Source organism: Bombyx mori, chromosome 23 (genome assembly GCF_030269925.1).
Source record: "Bombyx mori chromosome 23, ASM3026992v2".
Lineage (NCBI taxonomy): Eukaryota > Metazoa > Arthropoda > Insecta > Lepidoptera > Bombycidae > Bombyx > Bombyx mori.
Window position 1 is genome coordinate 2,293,019 of NC_085129.1, and position 17,956 is coordinate 2,310,974.

Here is a 17,956-nt window from a genome sequence, read left to right on the forward strand (position 1 = left end):
AACCAAATTTCTTCACCTCGCAAAGACTGACCTCTTTATTAATAATATATTATTACATTATAACGTCGTACGAAGTGCATTTTAAATGAAATAATTTGACGTATACTTTCGCGTCACCGTCAAATGTAACTTATCGCATTGTCATAAGTTTTAAAATCGTTCGTAATCCAATATAAGTGACCTTGGCACAGTGCATGCTCGCGCAAGTGCAGTGTGTCGCAATCGTTTTTGTGGAAAAACTTCTAGAGCGAATCAATTTTTTGGGAGCATCTTACTTTGTATAATTAGATATATCGATAAAAGCGTTTATTGTGCAGTTTCGTTTGCAATTATTAGAATCGTATCGTAAATATGACACGCACAAGTCGGAGCAGTGAAACAAATTCATTTAATATGACACGTTGAAAACTAATACCTACAAAAAAAAACAATTGCAGAATAGTTTTTATAAATAAGCATACATTTAAGACTTTAAATTTTGATACCTAAGTATGTATGAATGTCTGAAATTTTTATAAATTTTGCACCTTAATAAGGTGATAAAAAATACAGATAAATTTAAAACGTTTTTTTTTATTGCCTTTGTAGGCAGGCGAGATGGAGGGAAGTCGTATGGGAGAAACTGATGCAGCGGGGGAGTCTCGACCCTCAGTAATGAGGAAAACGACGCGAGGAGGAGGAGGCAGGCGAGCATACGGCCCACCTGATGGTGGTCACCGTCGCTCATGGACGTCAGCAATGCAAGGGGCAGAGCCAAGCCGCTGCCTACCATTAAGTACTCTCCGCAAGCCTCGTTTGAAGAAGGACATGTCACAGCGCTCGGAAAACACCGTGGAGGGGAGGTCATTCCAAAGCCGGATGGTACGTGGCAAAAAAGATCTTTGGAAACGCACTGTCGATGAACGCAGTGGTTCCGGATAAAACGTAACGCTATACCTAACTGATTTTATAAACGGTTTGTTGAAAGCTGTCAAATAGAAGTGGGTTAGTTTGAAAGACATTTTTATTATTAGTGGAAATGGATAGGAGTCAAGTGGCTACAGGAGCCGTAAACACCACAACTAGAATGCCGCTCTTCACTTTAAGACACAACAAGGTGTACCAGAGTAATGTGAAACGACTATCTAGATCGGAACACACGATTGATCCGTGCAGGCAATGAAGAAACTATTTCGATTAATTGTAATCGATGATTTTTATCGATGAACGATATTTCGATTATCTGACTCATTACAGTGTTAGAATTCGACATAATGAAAAGTAACAGCTTAATCTCGCATTTTAGGGACGGCCGTGAACACAAAAACTAAAAAAAGAATTACTCCCGAAAACCTAGAAATTTTAACATCACACCAATTTTTATAAATTTCTTAATTTTATTATTAATTCCTCCTTTCATTTAATTTACCTTACACAGTCAAAACGTTATGCTCTTATCGATAATAGTATTTTTTTGTAAATAATATCTACAATATTTTATTGATAACTAACTAGCTGACCCGGCAGACTTTGTAGTGCCTCAATCGATAGATAAAAGACCTAAACTTTTGTATAAAATAAACTTAAAGCAAATAAAAGGAATCCGTCCGACGGGGGACACATCAAAGGAAAAACATAATTGTTATTTTTATTTAATTCCGTGCATTTTCATATTTATCTACCTTTTAAACCTTCTCTGGATTTCCACAAATAATTCAAGATCAAAATTATCCAAATCGGTCCAGCCGTTCTCGAGTTTTAGCGACCCTAATGAACAGCAATTCATTATTATATACCTATATAGATAAAAAATAAAATTTTGTATAATAAAATAGACACCTAGATAAAAAGTAATCAACTTCAACGTGAATATGCATCATTAAAGATGGTAACTCAACTCTTGGTCATATAATCTTGATAACATTTATATGGAACTACATGAGAAGCAGCAGCTTTCAAATAAATCGAATTATCAAAATCGGTTCACCTATAAAAAAGTTGAAGTGACACGCATAAAAAAAACAGTCGAATGGGGAACCTCCACTTTTTTAGTCAGTTAAAAACAAAAAAAATTGTAAAGAATACTATTTCAAACAAGATGGATGTTCTATTACGGGTTAATTGTAGACCTAGATGTGAAAATATATGAAGACACTACTATCGACGGGTGATAGGGATGTTAGCGCTTGTCATGGTAAATATACTATACTATACTATGTTTGTCTTTCCAGTCTCTCTGATTAATTCTGTGCCCTTTTAAAATGTTCTAACGTAGCCTTGTTTCGCCTTTCGAAAAATGAGTTCCCAGTTCTTCTTGGCAGTCAAAAGCATAGACCTATATAGTAGGGACACGACATATTGTTCTATACGTACAATTGCTTATATAAATAGCACCCATTTTGAAGGCACATACATAAACATATATCTATCTCGTTCTTACTCAGCACTTTAACTCGCAGGAAAACAATATAACAGTATTTCAGTGCGTACATAAAATGAAACATGAATATACGTAAATATCTCCGTCTCCGTCTAATGAGGCCGAAAATCCGCCATGTTTAGCGCGCCAAATGTCATTGTCACGTCAGTTCGGCCGTCTGTTTTGGGTTGTACATTATTTATTGACTTTGATATCGATTTAATATGATTAATTATATAAAATTTCATAATTTATCATGCTTAAAACATACAAAAATAATAATTAAAACGTATTTTATAGGATCTCAAGAAAGTCGATGCCCTAAAACTATTATCTATATGTATTTAAATTCATTATGGAGCCCTCATCCGAAAAATCCATTTTTCGGTCGGAATCTATTGATCATGACACTAATCATAAATACCACTTTAAAATATGTCATCAAAACATATTTAGACATTCTGTTTAGATATTTCGGGAAAAAGGCTACCGACAAAATCTCTTCGGAACTATTTAAATAAAATAGTTTTATTCCGCAGTGAGTAAAACACTATTGTAAATTTGTTAAATATTTAATAATTAAATGATTTTAGAGAGGAAGTCACAAGGAATGACGTTTGTAATTAATGAATAAATGTTCTGTAGGTGTTTTTTTTTTCACGCGGTCCCTTGATAAGTTTAAAATTTGAATCACTCTCAAGCGAAAGTGATTCAAATGGTGCGGCGCACCTTCCTTGGGGTGCGCTGCGGTAGTATGTTACGGACTTTAGAGTCAGCAAAACAATTAAAATAGATTGTTATAGTCTAAGAAAAACACGTACTCAAAATACGATAACATTTAGCATACTAGAAATGGGCTGATGGCTTTGAACTACGCCATATCTTTATGTTTTGCGACAAACGACAACTTTATAAAATCAGTGTAGCAACTTTTAAAAATCATCATATCGTTTACTTGGCAAATTCGAAGGACGAACTTGTCTTAGATTTCACCCATCTAAATCATATCATATTTGCACATAACAATATACCTACTTACTTCTCATTAAAGTATAAATTCTACAAATAAATAATACTCAACAATATTTAAAATAAAATGAGCCAAGAACGTTTATCGATAAAACCTGATAACATTGAAATCTTTTGTACAGCACTAAAGCCGCCATGTTTTGTGGCCAGATGACGTCACAGTGGCACGAAATTTTGGTTGACGTTTCATTTCCATAGGTTTCCTACTTCATTGGTCAAAAGACGTTCTCTCGCCTGGTGGAATCTTGAAGTCGTAATGGCCTAAAGGATAAGACATTCGGTGCATTCGTATCTAGCGATGCACCGGTGTTCGAATCCCGCAGGCGGGTACCAATTTTTCTAATGAAATACGTACTTGACCAATGTTCAAGATTAACTTCCACAGTGAAGGAATAACATCGTGTAATAAAAATGAAACCCGCAAAATTATAAGTTGCGTAATACTGGTGGTAAGACGTCTTGTGAGTCCGCACGGGTAGGTACCACCGCCCTGCCTGTTTCTGCCGTGAATTAGTAATGCGTTTCGGCTTGAAGGGTGGGGCACTTGCCGTCTCTGCCTTTAGCTTTACAAAATACATGATCTCACAATATGAATCCGTTTCGAACAGTTCGGGAAATTATCTCTTTCAAAATGTTTGGGTTTTTTTTTATTAATAAGTTACGCTGTAACATAAAACCAGGTAATATTGCGAAGTGAACGCTGAAATCGCAAAATAGTAAAAACTGTCCGTCCACATTACTTACCGAATACCTAGAAATTGGATCGCGTGCATTTCGGTAATACATACCGCAAGCTGTTTGCTTTAACGTGACTCAGCGCTATTGGTCTTTATGCGAACGTGACGGATGTGGATGCATTACTGTTATTTGCATTTAGAACGTTTTCGCATTATAAATCCACGTTTCATTTCTGTTGCTAACTGTAATTCGGATATGATATTTACTGTGTGTACGTGACTTAGCGTACTTGAGTTACTGTGTTTTTAATTGACTACGGCAGGGGCGCGTGGCCATTGAAAGGTTGAGATTGTGGTAGTGCTAATGTGGATGTGATCACCTGTTCTGTACATCCTAGCATTTGTTCGCATATCGGATAATTGTAAACAGACATGCTATAACAAAAACAGACTTCAAATAGAAAAAAAAAGATATTCCAAAACAAATTAATATACACTAAAACAATAATCATCAAAATCGGTTGGCGTGATATTGAGTTATTGAGTTATTCAACTATTTGTCGCGCACGTACTTCATGAAAATTTAAGACATATGATTTTCTCATGGATGCCATTATCAGAACTGGACTAAATTGTTATGGGACCGCACGGGAAGCGTCAGTTTTCTAATAAAAAAAGAATCATCATAATCGATTCACCCAGTCAAAAGTTCTGAGGTAACAAACATAAAAAAATACATTTTTGTTTTTTTTTTTTTTTTTTTGGTCAGGAGGAAATCGCCGGACTTCCGCTCTCCACTGGGGATAGAGGGCGGAGCATGTCAGAGTCGAACTGACTAAAACCTCCTGTCGCTCAACAACCAACGTCCAAACCTCGCATGAGACAGAACTCATGAAGAGGCAAAGGGGGGAAAGTGAAGCGTTTAGTGCGGAGCACATCTCTCCCATCACCCTCCCCCTCGGGACGCCGGACCGGCAGTCGTCGGCGCCACGACCACCAGCCCTCTCGGTCGGCAGGCTATCCGAAGCCCGCCTAGATGGCGCCGGTTAGAGTGAGCTATCCTACGGAATACCCCGCTGGACCAGAACCAGCGTGGGTCGAGGATAGCCGGCCTTCCATCACCCGGATGCTCTTGCGTAAAACGCGTGCAGAGCAGCTTGCACGTCGTCTTCTTACAGTCGAATTGAGAACCTCCTCCTTTTCTGAAGTCGGTTAAAAATAAGACATGACTTAATGCATCTAAACCTAATAAATAGATAATAAGAGAGAGAGAGAGAGAGTATTCTTTATTGTACACCAAAAAAACAAATAAACAGTGCGATACATTAAAAACAAAAAGTACAATTGGCGGTCTTATCGCTAAAAGCGATCTCTTCCAGACAACCATCAGGTGGACAAGAATCATTTGGAAACGAACTACGCGCGGTGTACCATTCCAGTGAAATACATATACATATATGTACACATACATATACACATACATATCTCCGTAAATATACATACAATTAATACAAAGTATTATAATATAATAATTATTATTAAAAATAAAAAATAAATAAAAATTAAATAAATTAAATAAATTTTGCTTCTTTACACATAAATAAGAATAAGCAATTTACATATAAAAGATACTTAAAATACCTTTGAAACATATACAATTTAAGTAGATACCAATTTCAGAAATCTACCCTATCACATATTAAATCGGTTGACTAATATTTAAAAAATGTTCCTTAATGAGGCGTTTGAAAGAATTTAATGTTTCAGCATGTCGTATACGTACCGGGAGAGCATTCCACAAACGAATAGCTTGAACAGTAAAGGAATGATCGTAGAACCTTGTCGAATGCACTGGCATCATTAGTTGCATGTTGTCTGTTGATCTCAGGGATATGGTATGTGTATCACGGATAAACTCAAAGCGTCTTTTGAGATAAGAAGGAGAAGAAGGATTAAATAGAACAGTATAGAGCAAAGAAAGAATATGAGCATTCCGACGAAGGCGAATTGGCAGCCACTTGAGCTTAGCGCGAAATTCTGAGACGTGATCATATTTTCGTAAGCCAAATATAAATCTTAAACAGAAATTTTGAAGACGCTCTAGTTTATTTAATTGTGCTTCAGTGAGATCGAGATAGCTAACATCAGCATAATCAAGGATGGGGAGAAGAAGAGATTGTGCAAGCGCAGTTTTGGTGGCAGTAGGGAGAAAATTTCGCAGACGTCTTAAGGATCCTGCAGCCGCATAAATCTTATAATAATCTTATAAGACGTTTAAATTTTAAATATTTTGTTTAAATTACTATGTATATATGTTTTATAAATACTTTTGTATTTATTAATTAGACGTGTGGAAAGGCTCGTGGTCCACTTGGTGGTAAATGTTCAGCGGAGCTCATCTGAAGACGCGAGTTCTAAGTCTCCGTTTTTACAGTATAACGACTGCCCCATCCTTCAAATCCAAACGCATTACTGCTTCACGATAGAAATAGGGCAGGTACCAGTAATTACGCGAATTAATTTTTTTGCGGATTTGATTTTAATTACACGTTGTCATTCCTTCACCCTAAAATTCATATTTAATATAAAATTCATATATACGTTTGTTAAACACGTATTTTATTAGATAAATTGGTACCTACCTATGGATTCGAACACCGGTACAGTCGTATCGCTCAATACGAATGCACATAGCGCCTTATCCTTTAGGCCACGATAACTTCAATCCTATAGTTAGTGCTCAGAGAACACTCTAGAACGAAGGTCCTTTGAAAATTGGTTGGTGTGTAGCAAAACGCAGTGATGGTACTGATCGTGATATTTTAAAAAGAAATGACCGGATCAAACCAAATAGTTCTTCGGATCACTTCACGCGAAAAGTACGGTAGGAACCCAAGATGCACCAAAATATTTTCCTTGTATCGACTACAGACTTTAACAATTAATTATTTCTGCGTTACAAATACTGTCTTCTGGAAGTTTCACGCGCATCGCCATGATGATGTGTGCATTTTCGAAATCTGATGAGTACGACCATGTTGTCGGCTCTCCTATATGTTTTCAGCTGAAACTTCAGTATTCTTTTTGGTAGAAATGAGAAAACCGCCTCCATCGGCTTTGTTTCGTTTTCCCATACTTGTGTACTTTTACAGATGCTAAACGGCTGTTGATAAGCCACACTATTACTCGTTAAAAATTCAATGAAAACAAAACTAACAGAATAAAACAATTCACACAACTTTGTTCCTTCACAATTCAGCCAAAAAGTCCGTGTTCTCTGTTATTTTTGTGGTTGTTAACCACATAGCGTTAAGTCGGGTTCTTTATAAGTTCCTCTTCCGCACGAATTTAAGTAATCTCTGTATCATTTCGAGCGATTTTTTTTCTTTAATAGGCAGATAGATACCTGAAGACTTTTTTACTGGTGGTAAGACTTCTTGTGAGTTCGCACTGGTAGGTACCACCACCCCGTCTATTTCTGCCGTGAAGCAGTAATGCGTTTCGGCTTGAAGGGTGAGACAGCTATTGTAACTATACTGAGACTTTAGAACCTATATCTCAAGGTGGGTGGCGAATTTACGTTGTAGATGTCTATGCGCTCCAATAACCACTTAACATCAGGTGAGCTGTGAGCTCGTCCACACATCTAAGCAATAGAAAAAATCAAAAAATTAAAATCCTCACAATCCTCAACACATGCTCACAAATGTCTTCCACGATACAGAAGTAGCATCGTCTAATAAAAATCAAACCCGTACGATTTATAGCTTATGTAGTGGTGGTAGGGTGTCTGTTGGACCTGGAGGCGTAGATACCAATCTTGCCTTTTTCTGCCGTAATACTTTTCGGTTTGAAGGATGTCACAACTGTTACAACTAGCCGCTATAACTAATAGGTACTTTAATTTTATTTCAAAAGAAACATGTTAGTAATATTTATACAAATACAAAGCCAGACTTTCCACTATACGCCTTCGTAGGGTGCTGGAATTCTTCGGACATATTGCTCGTAAAGAGGGTCACAATCTTGAACAGCTGATGGTGACAGGAAAGGTAGATGGCAAACGTCCCAGAGGACGCAGTCCCACGAGATGGTCGGACCAAATACGATCTTCTCTGAGCATCAATTTCCATAATGCCCTTCATGAAGCAAAGGATCGCGGCAGATGGAGGGAAGTCGTATGGGAGAAACTGATGCAGCGGGGGAGTCTCGACCCTCAGTAATGAGGAAAAGGACGCGAGGAGGAGGATTAATATTTATAATTTTTTTATAGTCTGTGTGAATCTTAAGTTTTAATTTTCGTTCTCTATGGTTGAAAAGCGTCGGTAGTTTGTGCACATGGTACTAATTTAGAACGCATAATAACGCGTTATGAGCATTCGTAGCAGTTATCAGATCAGTTATTAGATTTATAGTCGTTGTCGATCGCCTTTGCAACACTGCCACCACAGAAATAAATCAAGATAACTGGATATTATTTGTGTGACTGCCACTCTAGCATTTTGATGCATTAGTGCTGTGCTAACTAGTATGCTTCTAATTTCATCGTGACAGTTACAATTTTATTGAGCTACATTTAATTTGATTCCGTTCTACGTTTTATAGCACAAGAGATATGATCCAAAATTACCTTTTGCACCCAGCCGAGGTAAAATAATACGCAGAAATATACCACAACGTTCCAACAGCATTAAAATACCCGAAATAAAACACATTACATATTATTATAGTGTGTGTATGTAGGACATGTAGAATAGTAATATTATAAATTAAATCGACCTCAAACTTTCGCGAACTACGCGGGTGTCCCGTGACGTCACCGACGCGTGGACACCAATGGGGTTATTGACTTGTCAAACTATTTCTGCGGCGCCAAAATAAAAGCGCGCGAATTACTCACGCCGCGTTCGACAGTCAACACCATTAAACTTAATTATCGAACGACAATTAATTGTTATGAGAAGATGAAAACAATAAATTGAAGTGTCGGCCTGCGGCCTGGGACCGTCTCGTGTTACGTTTTCAGCAAAGGAACGTCTAAAATTACCCCGCACGCACACATCTGGCGAGGCGCGCGCGTATGTACACACCAGCACGGCCAAACCGCCTATATCTATTATCAAAACATCCAGCGACTCTGGTTACAGCGATCCGAGCGAGCTTCGGATATCGCATTACACACTTTAATGGCTGGAAAAGGCCTCGAAAACGCGATATTACACGCGTTTTATTGTATGGCGAAATGTAATTAATAATGTAATCGAAAACCGAATAATTTATTCGTTTGAACCCCGCATCGGCGTGCTTTGTGGAGGTCCCCTCACGAATAAATATCATATTTAAAAATAAGATTCTTAGTTCTCCCATTACAAGCATATACTATGTAGGCTGATTGCCAATAACACGAAACGGTAACACGATGTCCCAAACGGAAACTCATGTCAAACTCTTAAAAATATTGACTTGGTATTGTAATCTTACCTTGATTTCTTCTTCATTTTCTTTTTTCACTCCAAGAGGCGGAGTTTTCGTTGACGAATTATTATCCATTTTCAATATACACAAACACTAAATAATATAAGATAAGATTCAAAAACTAAAATGATTAAATCTAAAACTTAGAATCTCGCAAACATTACGTCGCGCGCGAGTTTTCATTGGTTCTGACGCAACTGACAATACATCCAAACTACGCGAAGTTTCAAACGCGACTGTTATCGGCCATGATTGGTCGTTTGAACCACTAGCTGTGAAAAGCTTGTTTCCCGCGCTCGCTCGCACTTTGGGCGGAGCTTCTGGTGCATGGACGGAGAAAACACAAATAGCTGCATTTTTGTATTTATCTTTATACCAAATACAAATAATATGTATATATTCAATCATAATTATGTACCTACAACCTACGCCTACAACCATTTTTTTTAAGTTCTTAAATATTTCGTTTAGTACAATACTTAACTTCACCACACATCAATAACTTAGAAATGTCGAGAAATTTTCTGTTAACAACAATAAAGAAAATCTTAAAAAATGTGTTTAATTGTAATTGTTTTTAAGTAACGTTTCCTTAATTTCATTTACTTAAAAATCATTGTCTTAATACCTTTGATTCTAAGCACCTTTTCCTCCACCTATTGTCACTTTCGCTTTTTTTATTTTTTTATATTACTTAGATGGTGGACGAGCTCACAGCCCGTGCGGACTCACAAGAGGTCCCTACCACCAGTAAGAAGTTGGTGTCTAGTACTACTATAGCTTAAAGCAGTGATTGTCTACCACTCTTGTATACCGCGAAAATTATTGTTATAAACTATTTTACACAGTGCATTATTAGTAAGTAAACAACCTTTAAACTTATCGTCTTCTTTGTGTGCCCTCAAATTTTTTAAATAGTTAAAATACCTATGCCAAACACAAAAAAGATTGAGAATCTTCAGTCTCGTGAATTCTTCTACGGATCTTGTTATTATTGTTTTATACATAGGGTCTTAAAATTTACATGTTATTATTTTGACTACGATTAACTTCAATTGAAAGACGATGAAACCTTGTGGAGGAGAATTCATTCAAAAAACAATGATCTAATTCTACGGAAACGCATATCTGCTGATATGCAGAACACTGTTGATTCACGTCCTTACGGATCCACCTGATGCAATAACCTTTTCATTAGACGCCTTCAACTCTAACACTAGGAGCAGGCTTAGGGACCCCGGTAACCGTACTCGTCGAACTCGACAAAGAGTTTGCCGTGCAACCTAACTCATGAATCAGCTCGCTGACTTTCTCGCCGGATCTTCTCAGCGGGTCGCGATTCCGATCCGGTAGTAGATTCATTCGCGAACCAGTTGCTCTTGAGTTTTTAGGTCTCCTTCGGAGGCGCTCGGGTAGCTGTTAGCAAATCCCACCCCTCCTGCCTGAGCCTTTGCTCGCCCACCTGTCCTGGTGAAACTGGAAAGGCCTACGGGCCACCAGTAATCCTTCAATATTAAAAAAAAACTCTGTTGATAGAAGAATTGAGTAACATCAATCAGTGTGCTTAGTGTGAGTTTTATAACGTTCTCAATAACGTAAAAGTTAGCAAATATTTGTATGGAATGGGATCGTTTGCGTACGTTTGCCGCTAGGGGTGCTATTGCAACTGCAAAATAGGGTTAACTTTAACGTTATCGAGAATGTTAAGAAACTCGCACTAAGCACACAGATCACCATCCGAGCTGAAAGCGAATCGTTCCCGAAATGTATTATTCCAGCGTACTGCGATTGACATTTAGTGGTGGAACGTATTTGTATTTATTTGATTCGAGTTGATACCAGTAACCTCCGTGAAAAATCAGCAACGAAGCTATAAGTCGTTCCGAAAGTTTGTTACATTCACTATACAACACTTTCGAAGGTTTTATAGACAAAGCGAAAATCTTCCACGAAACGGGTGGTATTGCTCTATAGACTGACGGTCTTAATGTTGCTGCTCGGAATTTTTATAAAGCTGCAAAGCTTATCTTGAACATTTCGTAGGCGTTAAATTTGAAGGGACTGGGTTCTGTAGGTGAGGCGCTATTTAAAAAACACTCTGCTTCATGGTTAATACAATTATATTGCAAATACTTTTTACACTATTACACCATTACATTTTATTTTTACAAACCCTTGATATTGCACTGTCCGTGTCTAGATGAGAAGTCATTGTCCTCACTGAAGAGAAGATAATCATCTGTTTTAAACATTCCAATATTCGAAAACTGTTACTTCACATGGGACAAGTGTTGCCTGCCAATACTTACATATTCAAACTCCAACAGCGAGACTCGGCCATCGATCATTAAATATCCTGTGTTCTATGATGGCTATCGCCACAACAACATTAATATACATTTCGATCCAGTCTCACAAGGCAGTGGTAGTATTAACTAATCAGCTCCGGTAATAATACGAACAAGGCTGATTTCGTTCATCAATCTAAGACAATAAAAAGTACTGAGATCATTTAATTTAATTTTGTAAGTTTTGGACAATTTAGGGGTCTTCGTATTTAAATTTTGCAGGTGCAATAATGTTGCCATATTAATCATTTATCTTCTGTGGGAGTGGACAGGCGCGGTAAAATATACCTAACCGATCTTTATTTCTTATTATTCAACACCGTGTTGTTTTGTCTCATTTTATTTAATTTAATATCTAAAAAGTCTTTATTATAAAAGTTGGATGTCTGAACGATGATTCCTTTGCCTACTGACTGGATTAATCAAATTAAAACAACGTCAAAAGCAAAATATGTAACCAAATTTTACCAAATAGATATTGATATGTAAAGTTCGGAAGAAAATTTAAATTTTAAACTTTAAAAATGATGAACTTACATAAAACGCTATACTAAAATGTCTACGAAATTGCCAAAAGCAACTTTGAATTTAAAACAGGTGGATATTTAGTTTTGCAATAGTGCAATTCGTGACTGTAATAGTCGACTGTTAAAAATCATTGAGACTACAAAATTGTGATCTATCGCTGAGCGTCAGGTGTGCTATGAGCTCGACCACCCTAATGAAAAATAAAACTAATTAATAACTGGAAGAATTAATTGACGAAAAACGACAAGAACAAACTAAAAAAAATATAATCTTCTTCATTCATAATATTTATTCCTTTTGCAGTTTCTTCTGCGTCAAGAAGTATTAAAATTATATAGAGACATATTCCGTACGATACGACTCGTGCCCGATGAACTGACCAGAATCGAACTTAAGCAATGGGCTCAATCTGACTTCAAGAACAATAAACATCATACAGATGAAACTACAATCAAAATCATGTTGCACTATGGAAAAAAAACACTAAAGGATTTGCAACATACACTTGCTTTAAGTAAAAGCTAATATAAACTACACAATTCAATAAATCAAAATATATATCATCATTTAAGATAGGCTGTTTGTAGATTTTCTGTAGTTTTACATTATAACAAGTAGTGATATTTCAATTGTGGTCATATGGGTTAAGTTACTTTTTTATATTTAAATCCATTTAGTTCATCGTAGTGGTCAAACAAGTGTTTAATGGAAGTGAGTAGTTAATTTGTAATCTTAAATATTCATTTAGAAAAAAAAGGCAGTCATCATAACATCAAAAACAATAAGTAATACATGTCAGTTCTAAATACACACTCTTCACCCTAAAGAAAGTTAAAAAACTGGACTAAATAAAAGTGCAAACAAAGTAATGACACAAATGCTACCATTATATTATAGTGATATTAAATCGATAATACCATTCAGAAACATATAAAAATTATAAACTATCACAGTACTGTATAACACTAACAGAAACATTTCATTAATTTAGACTAGATCTAACAAGACGATTATGTATATAGATAATAAATAGTATGGAAATGTTTAAATAATAAATTTAATATATGAAATTTTACAATAACCAATTAATGATTTTCTTTTTCAGTAGAAATTATAATAAAAATATTATATTAGTCGCTATGACCTAAAGAATGAGATGCCTGGTGAACTCATATCAAGTTATGCAACTGTATTGAGTCTCAAATCTCACAAGTACTAATTTTACTAGTACACACATAGTTAACACACCTTCATTTCTCAATGAATTCAGTAAAGGAATAACTTCAATTAAATATAGTTAAATCCACAAAGATTATAATATGCATAATTTATATTACAAGATGCCGTCTTGTAAGACTACATGAGAAGGTACCACTGCCCTGCCTATTTTTGCTGCAGAGCAGTAATTTATTCTGGTTTAAAGAGGGTGCAGTAATGACAATTGTCAACATGCCTGGAGGAGGTTGTCATTAATTTAGTTGTTTCATGAAACAGTATTAGTAGTCAATGTGAACACAATCAAAGGCAGGTTTTTTGAGTCACACAAAATATGTCATCCTGTGCATCTGCTATTATATGTGTAACTCAAAATACAAATCTTACTGTACTTTAAAAATACTTAATGAAACGGTTGTCTCTGACACAATAACTCATGTCGGAGATAACCAACGCCATAGCCAGTTTTGTTGTCGTATGACATCAGAGTGTACAGTTCAGATTATACAGATATAATAGAGATATATATCAGTACAGATTATATCTAATTTAAAAATTCACCTGGCCATCAAAGTCTTACACGTTTCTCTGTAAAGCTCTTTCACAGAACATTGAGTGATAGTAAGGTTAAAAAGTATGACCATATAATGTAATTTAGTTCACAATACATTATGGCTTAAGGCTAATTATCTTCATATACAGCTTTGTAGAACAAATATATTAAAATGGGCCCAGTCACACCTGTGCCTATAACTACAGTGAATACTGTAAAGAATGTTACAAAATCACCATTTTTATTTAAATATTTAGCTAAAATTTGTATCAAGTTACGAGCTATATGGTGTCCATCCATACTGTAACATGGTAAGACGTTCAAAAATGCGATACCCATAGAAAATATGAATATGTATCTAAGGAGCTTCTCAAACCGAGAAGGGGAAAAAAATGAAAATACTTTCAGTCTGGGGAAATACTGGTCGACAAATACAGTTTTGTGTAAATCATACGGCAACCCTAAATACAGAACTGGATTGTTCTCCTTTCGTTCAATTATTAGGAGGTAGGATACATTATTTAGTGAAGGTCTCATACAATGCATGGCTCTTGGGCAAGAGTATCCTCCAGATTCTGTACATTTTACAAACTGATTCTTCACCATATCTCTGGGTTTGAGGCATGAGTATTGTCCGGGTAAAACTGAATCAGATGCTACTTTAGGCTCCATATACTCAAAACAATGATTATATGCTTCTTCTGGTCTACAACATTCTACCACATCATTCTCTTTTATGTTCTCCATCATGATCTCATCATTTTGGGCAACAAATTCAGCACTTGTACAAATTCCATACCTCTGATGTGCTAATTGCAAACATTGCATCCAATCACTTGCAACTTTGATCTTACAGTTGTTTATTGATGTTATTACATCATCTTTGTGCAAGCCTATGCTGTCCTTTAATGGTGAGTCTTCTGTAAGGTCAGTGACTCTTACACCCGTTCCCGTTTCATATGCAATATTAAACAGTATCGGAGCAGAGAAAAATAATAAGATAGCCATAAATGCAATTGCAATATTATGCCACACTCCAGCACAGTAAATCCTCAATCTTTTGGTGACAGCAAGATTCTTTAATTGATCAGTATTCAAGTCTACAAATGCAACTGGTATAATAGTAAATACATAAACTCCTACTGCTATTATTTGAACATCCTCTTGAGCAGCTGCAAGAGCATGTCCTAGTTCATGGAATATAGTGCTCAATGCTATAGCTAGAAAATAAATCCAAAAGTCTGATGTCGGGATATTTATACCAGGGAGCATTGCTTTGACTTCTGGTACATTATTGAGCTGTATTGTATCATAAAAATGCTCAAAAATAAATGAGAGCAAAGTCCATATAGCGAAAGGCAAGAATATCCAGATTACAAGAATGTAACCGCACGTGAACCATTTTCTGAGTATTCGAGACAAATTCTTACTCCATCTATAAAGGCATCTGTTAAAAGCAGTTGTCGTCCAAGAAAAGTTCAGTATTCCAAATTTTAAGCCCGTTCCTTCTAAAAATGCATAATATGGATAGTGCATACAACTCTGAAAGAAGAAATGCAATGAAACCTAATAACATGTACAAATTCAAGTGATCAAATTCAATAAAACAATAATAAACAAAGCTTACTTTGAAAAATGAATCAAAAAACCATATAACCGTGTAGAATGCAAGAACAATTGAACTTAGCAAAACGAAAGACATATTTCTTATTTATTTATTCAATTTATATCTTTGATGAACCTATACCATGAAATAAAAACCTGTCCCGGCAAAAAGGAATAAAAAATTTGTTGAAGTAGGTATGTAGGTAGGTACTTAGGTCCTTTTTCATTTTTCAATACAAAATTGTACTGTGACAGCAAGTGTGACCAGATTTCATTTGACGAATCTACTGCTTGTGAAGGTTGAAATCTACTGAATTCTACCAAAAGAGAACGAGAAATATTAGAAATCTATTATACTTTTTTTGCTGTCGTGTTACAACGTAAAAACATTAATGTTTCCTTGATTAAATAATAAAAATAACAAAGAAACCACCATTTATTCAAGGGACCAAGGTTTTTTTTTTTTAAATTAAATTCTAAATAAAAATATAATAAAAAAATTAAAATAAGAAAATGAAAATTAAACTTAAAATTCTTCGTCTATAAGTTGGGTAACATTTTCATAAAGTTGTTTTGAATCCATGAATTTGATAATACTTCTGTCAGGATCAAATGTGCGACATCCCCCTTCCAACTGTCGTAGCCCCTCTTTTCCATGCATTATTGCAGCAACATTCTTATTATTAAATCGATTTCGATCTTGATTTTTAATCCTGTTAATATTATAAATTATTCTTTCTACTTTGGCGTTTGACAAAGATAGTATCGGCTTGCTATTCGCATCACAGATTCGGCTTTATCCACCATAAAAGATTAAGACGTCGAACTAGAAGTTGACAATAAATTAGACACGGAATCATCTAATTTTAATTTCATAAATTTTTTGTCAACAATTTGCATGTTTTGTATTACAACTACAAGGATATCGTGATGAATGGGACATCATGATACCTTTGTGTATATTTATGTTTCGTTTTAAGCTCGATTATAAAAATTCTCAATGAAGGAATTCCCAATAGTCTAGCACACTATGCTCACGGCACGAATGGTAACGAAAAGAATGAAAATTAAATAGTAAATTAAATACATTCGATGAAAGGGGGAATACCCCGAATTTATACAAAATGTCAAAAAGTACGAGAATAAATAAGCGTGAATTCTACTAAAATATACCAAATAATTTTTACATACTAAATTCTGTTGCCAGTACCTCAAAATCTACCAAAAAGTAGATATCTACTAAATCTGGTCATGCTGGTGACAGCTGTCAATTTTCTTAAGTAGTTCCATTTTACCAAAAGGACAGGCAAAAGTATCAATCCATACAACCTAATCTTTTGTACATTTTGTTTTATGAAAAGTGATATGGAGCGAAATAAAATAAAATTAATTAATCTGAGACTTTAATTAGTTGGGGTGAAATTAATGGAAACAAGATGATATTGCATAAAATATAATCTCAATAAAAATGTGATTATTTACTGAGACTTTTTCAATGAACTTCTTGGAAGATCCCGTGTAGATATGTCCAGACTCCAGCGGCTTGTTTCATTTTCCCACATTTGTGCAAGAGATAATAAACAGATAATGAATTACCATTACGATTAGTACTCATTTAAACCCAAATAAACCCCAAATTAAAGAAAACAATTCACACAACTTCGCTCCTCGCAGTTTCGCCAAAAACTCCTCAAATTTCTTAATTTTTTCAGATTTTGTGGCCTGTATTTTTTTTAATATTTTATGTCTCAATTTTCATTAAGTTTATTCTAAAAAGTAAAATGCCTCTCATCAAATGGTTATTTTTGAATAAATACATATATCACAATGTACATGTATTAGTTCATTTTCTTACAGTGAAATGTATCATCAAATTCAACAGGTATGTCTTGCCAGCTAAGTTTATGGATTTATGAAACCAACATAATCTAAAAATTATAGTGCGCTTTGTTCGAGTTAAATACAAAGACGAAACTCTGTCAATATTTTATTTTTTAGGAGAGCTTGAAGTGTGATCTTGTGAGAATTGTTTTAATTTATCAATTTGGAGTTTATAACTACTGAAAAGGACATGTCGAGGAATTTAATTATTCACTTTTCTTATCTGCCATAGTATATTTATTTATCA

General features: G+C 35.4%; 3 protein-coding genes across 3 annotated transcripts in view; 1 reads left to right on the forward strand and 2 right to left on the reverse strand.

Annotated features, from left to right (window-relative positions):
• Nucleotides 1-9,819, reverse strand: part of LOC101745611 (sine oculis-binding protein homolog) — a 55,904-nt gene extending 46,085 nt beyond the window's left edge. Inside the window, exon 1 of the mRNA XM_021347539.3 lies at nucleotides 9,586-9,819. Within this exon, the coding sequence (XP_021203214.2) occupies nucleotides 9,586-9,654 (69 nt within the window). The 5' untranslated portion in view covers nucleotides 9,655-9,819. The remainder of the gene's footprint in view (nucleotides 1-9,585) is intronic.
• A 2,532-nt stretch (nucleotides 9,820-12,351) lies between these two features.
• On the forward strand, nucleotides 12,352-13,540 carry LOC101741623 (LYR motif-containing protein 2). Its single transcript, XM_004925425.5, has 2 exons — nucleotides 12,352-12,524; nucleotides 12,759-13,540. The coding sequence occupies exons 1-2, from the start codon at nucleotides 12,483-12,485 to the stop codon at nucleotides 12,978-12,980; spliced, it is 264 nt and encodes an 87-aa protein (XP_004925482.1). The 5' UTR covers nucleotides 12,352-12,482; the 3' UTR covers nucleotides 12,981-13,540.
• Nucleotides 12,727-16,097, reverse strand: LOC101741763 (membrane-bound transcription factor site-2 protease). The gene is made up of 2 exons (XM_012689809.4): nucleotides 15,851-16,097; nucleotides 12,727-15,765 (listed from the first exon to the last, which is right to left on the reverse strand). Exons 1-2 carry the CDS (start codon nucleotides 15,923-15,925, stop codon nucleotides 14,353-14,355), a joined length of 1,488 nt encoding a protein of 495 aa, XP_012545263.1. The 5' UTR covers nucleotides 15,926-16,097; the 3' UTR covers nucleotides 12,727-14,352.
• Nucleotides 16,098-17,956: the final 1,859 nt, after the last annotated feature.

Bases quoted from the DNA above. Each gene is read 5' to 3' on its own strand.
- LOC101741623 (XM_004925425.5), top strand. From the start codon at position 12,483: ATGTCTACGAAATTGCCAAAAGCAACTTTGAATTTAAAACAG. The intron at 12,525-12,758 runs GTGGATATTTAG...TTCCTTTTGCAG, and splicing joins CAACTTTGAATTTAAAACAG to TTTCTTCTGCGTCAAGAAGT.
- LOC101741763 (XM_012689809.4), bottom strand. From the start codon at position 15,925: ATGTCTTTCGTTTTGCTAAGTTCAATTGTTCTTGCATTCTACACGGTT. The intron at 15,766-15,850 runs GTAAGCTTTGTT...TTCTTCTTTCAG, and splicing joins TTTTTGATTCATTTTTCAAA to AGTTGTATGCACTATCCATA.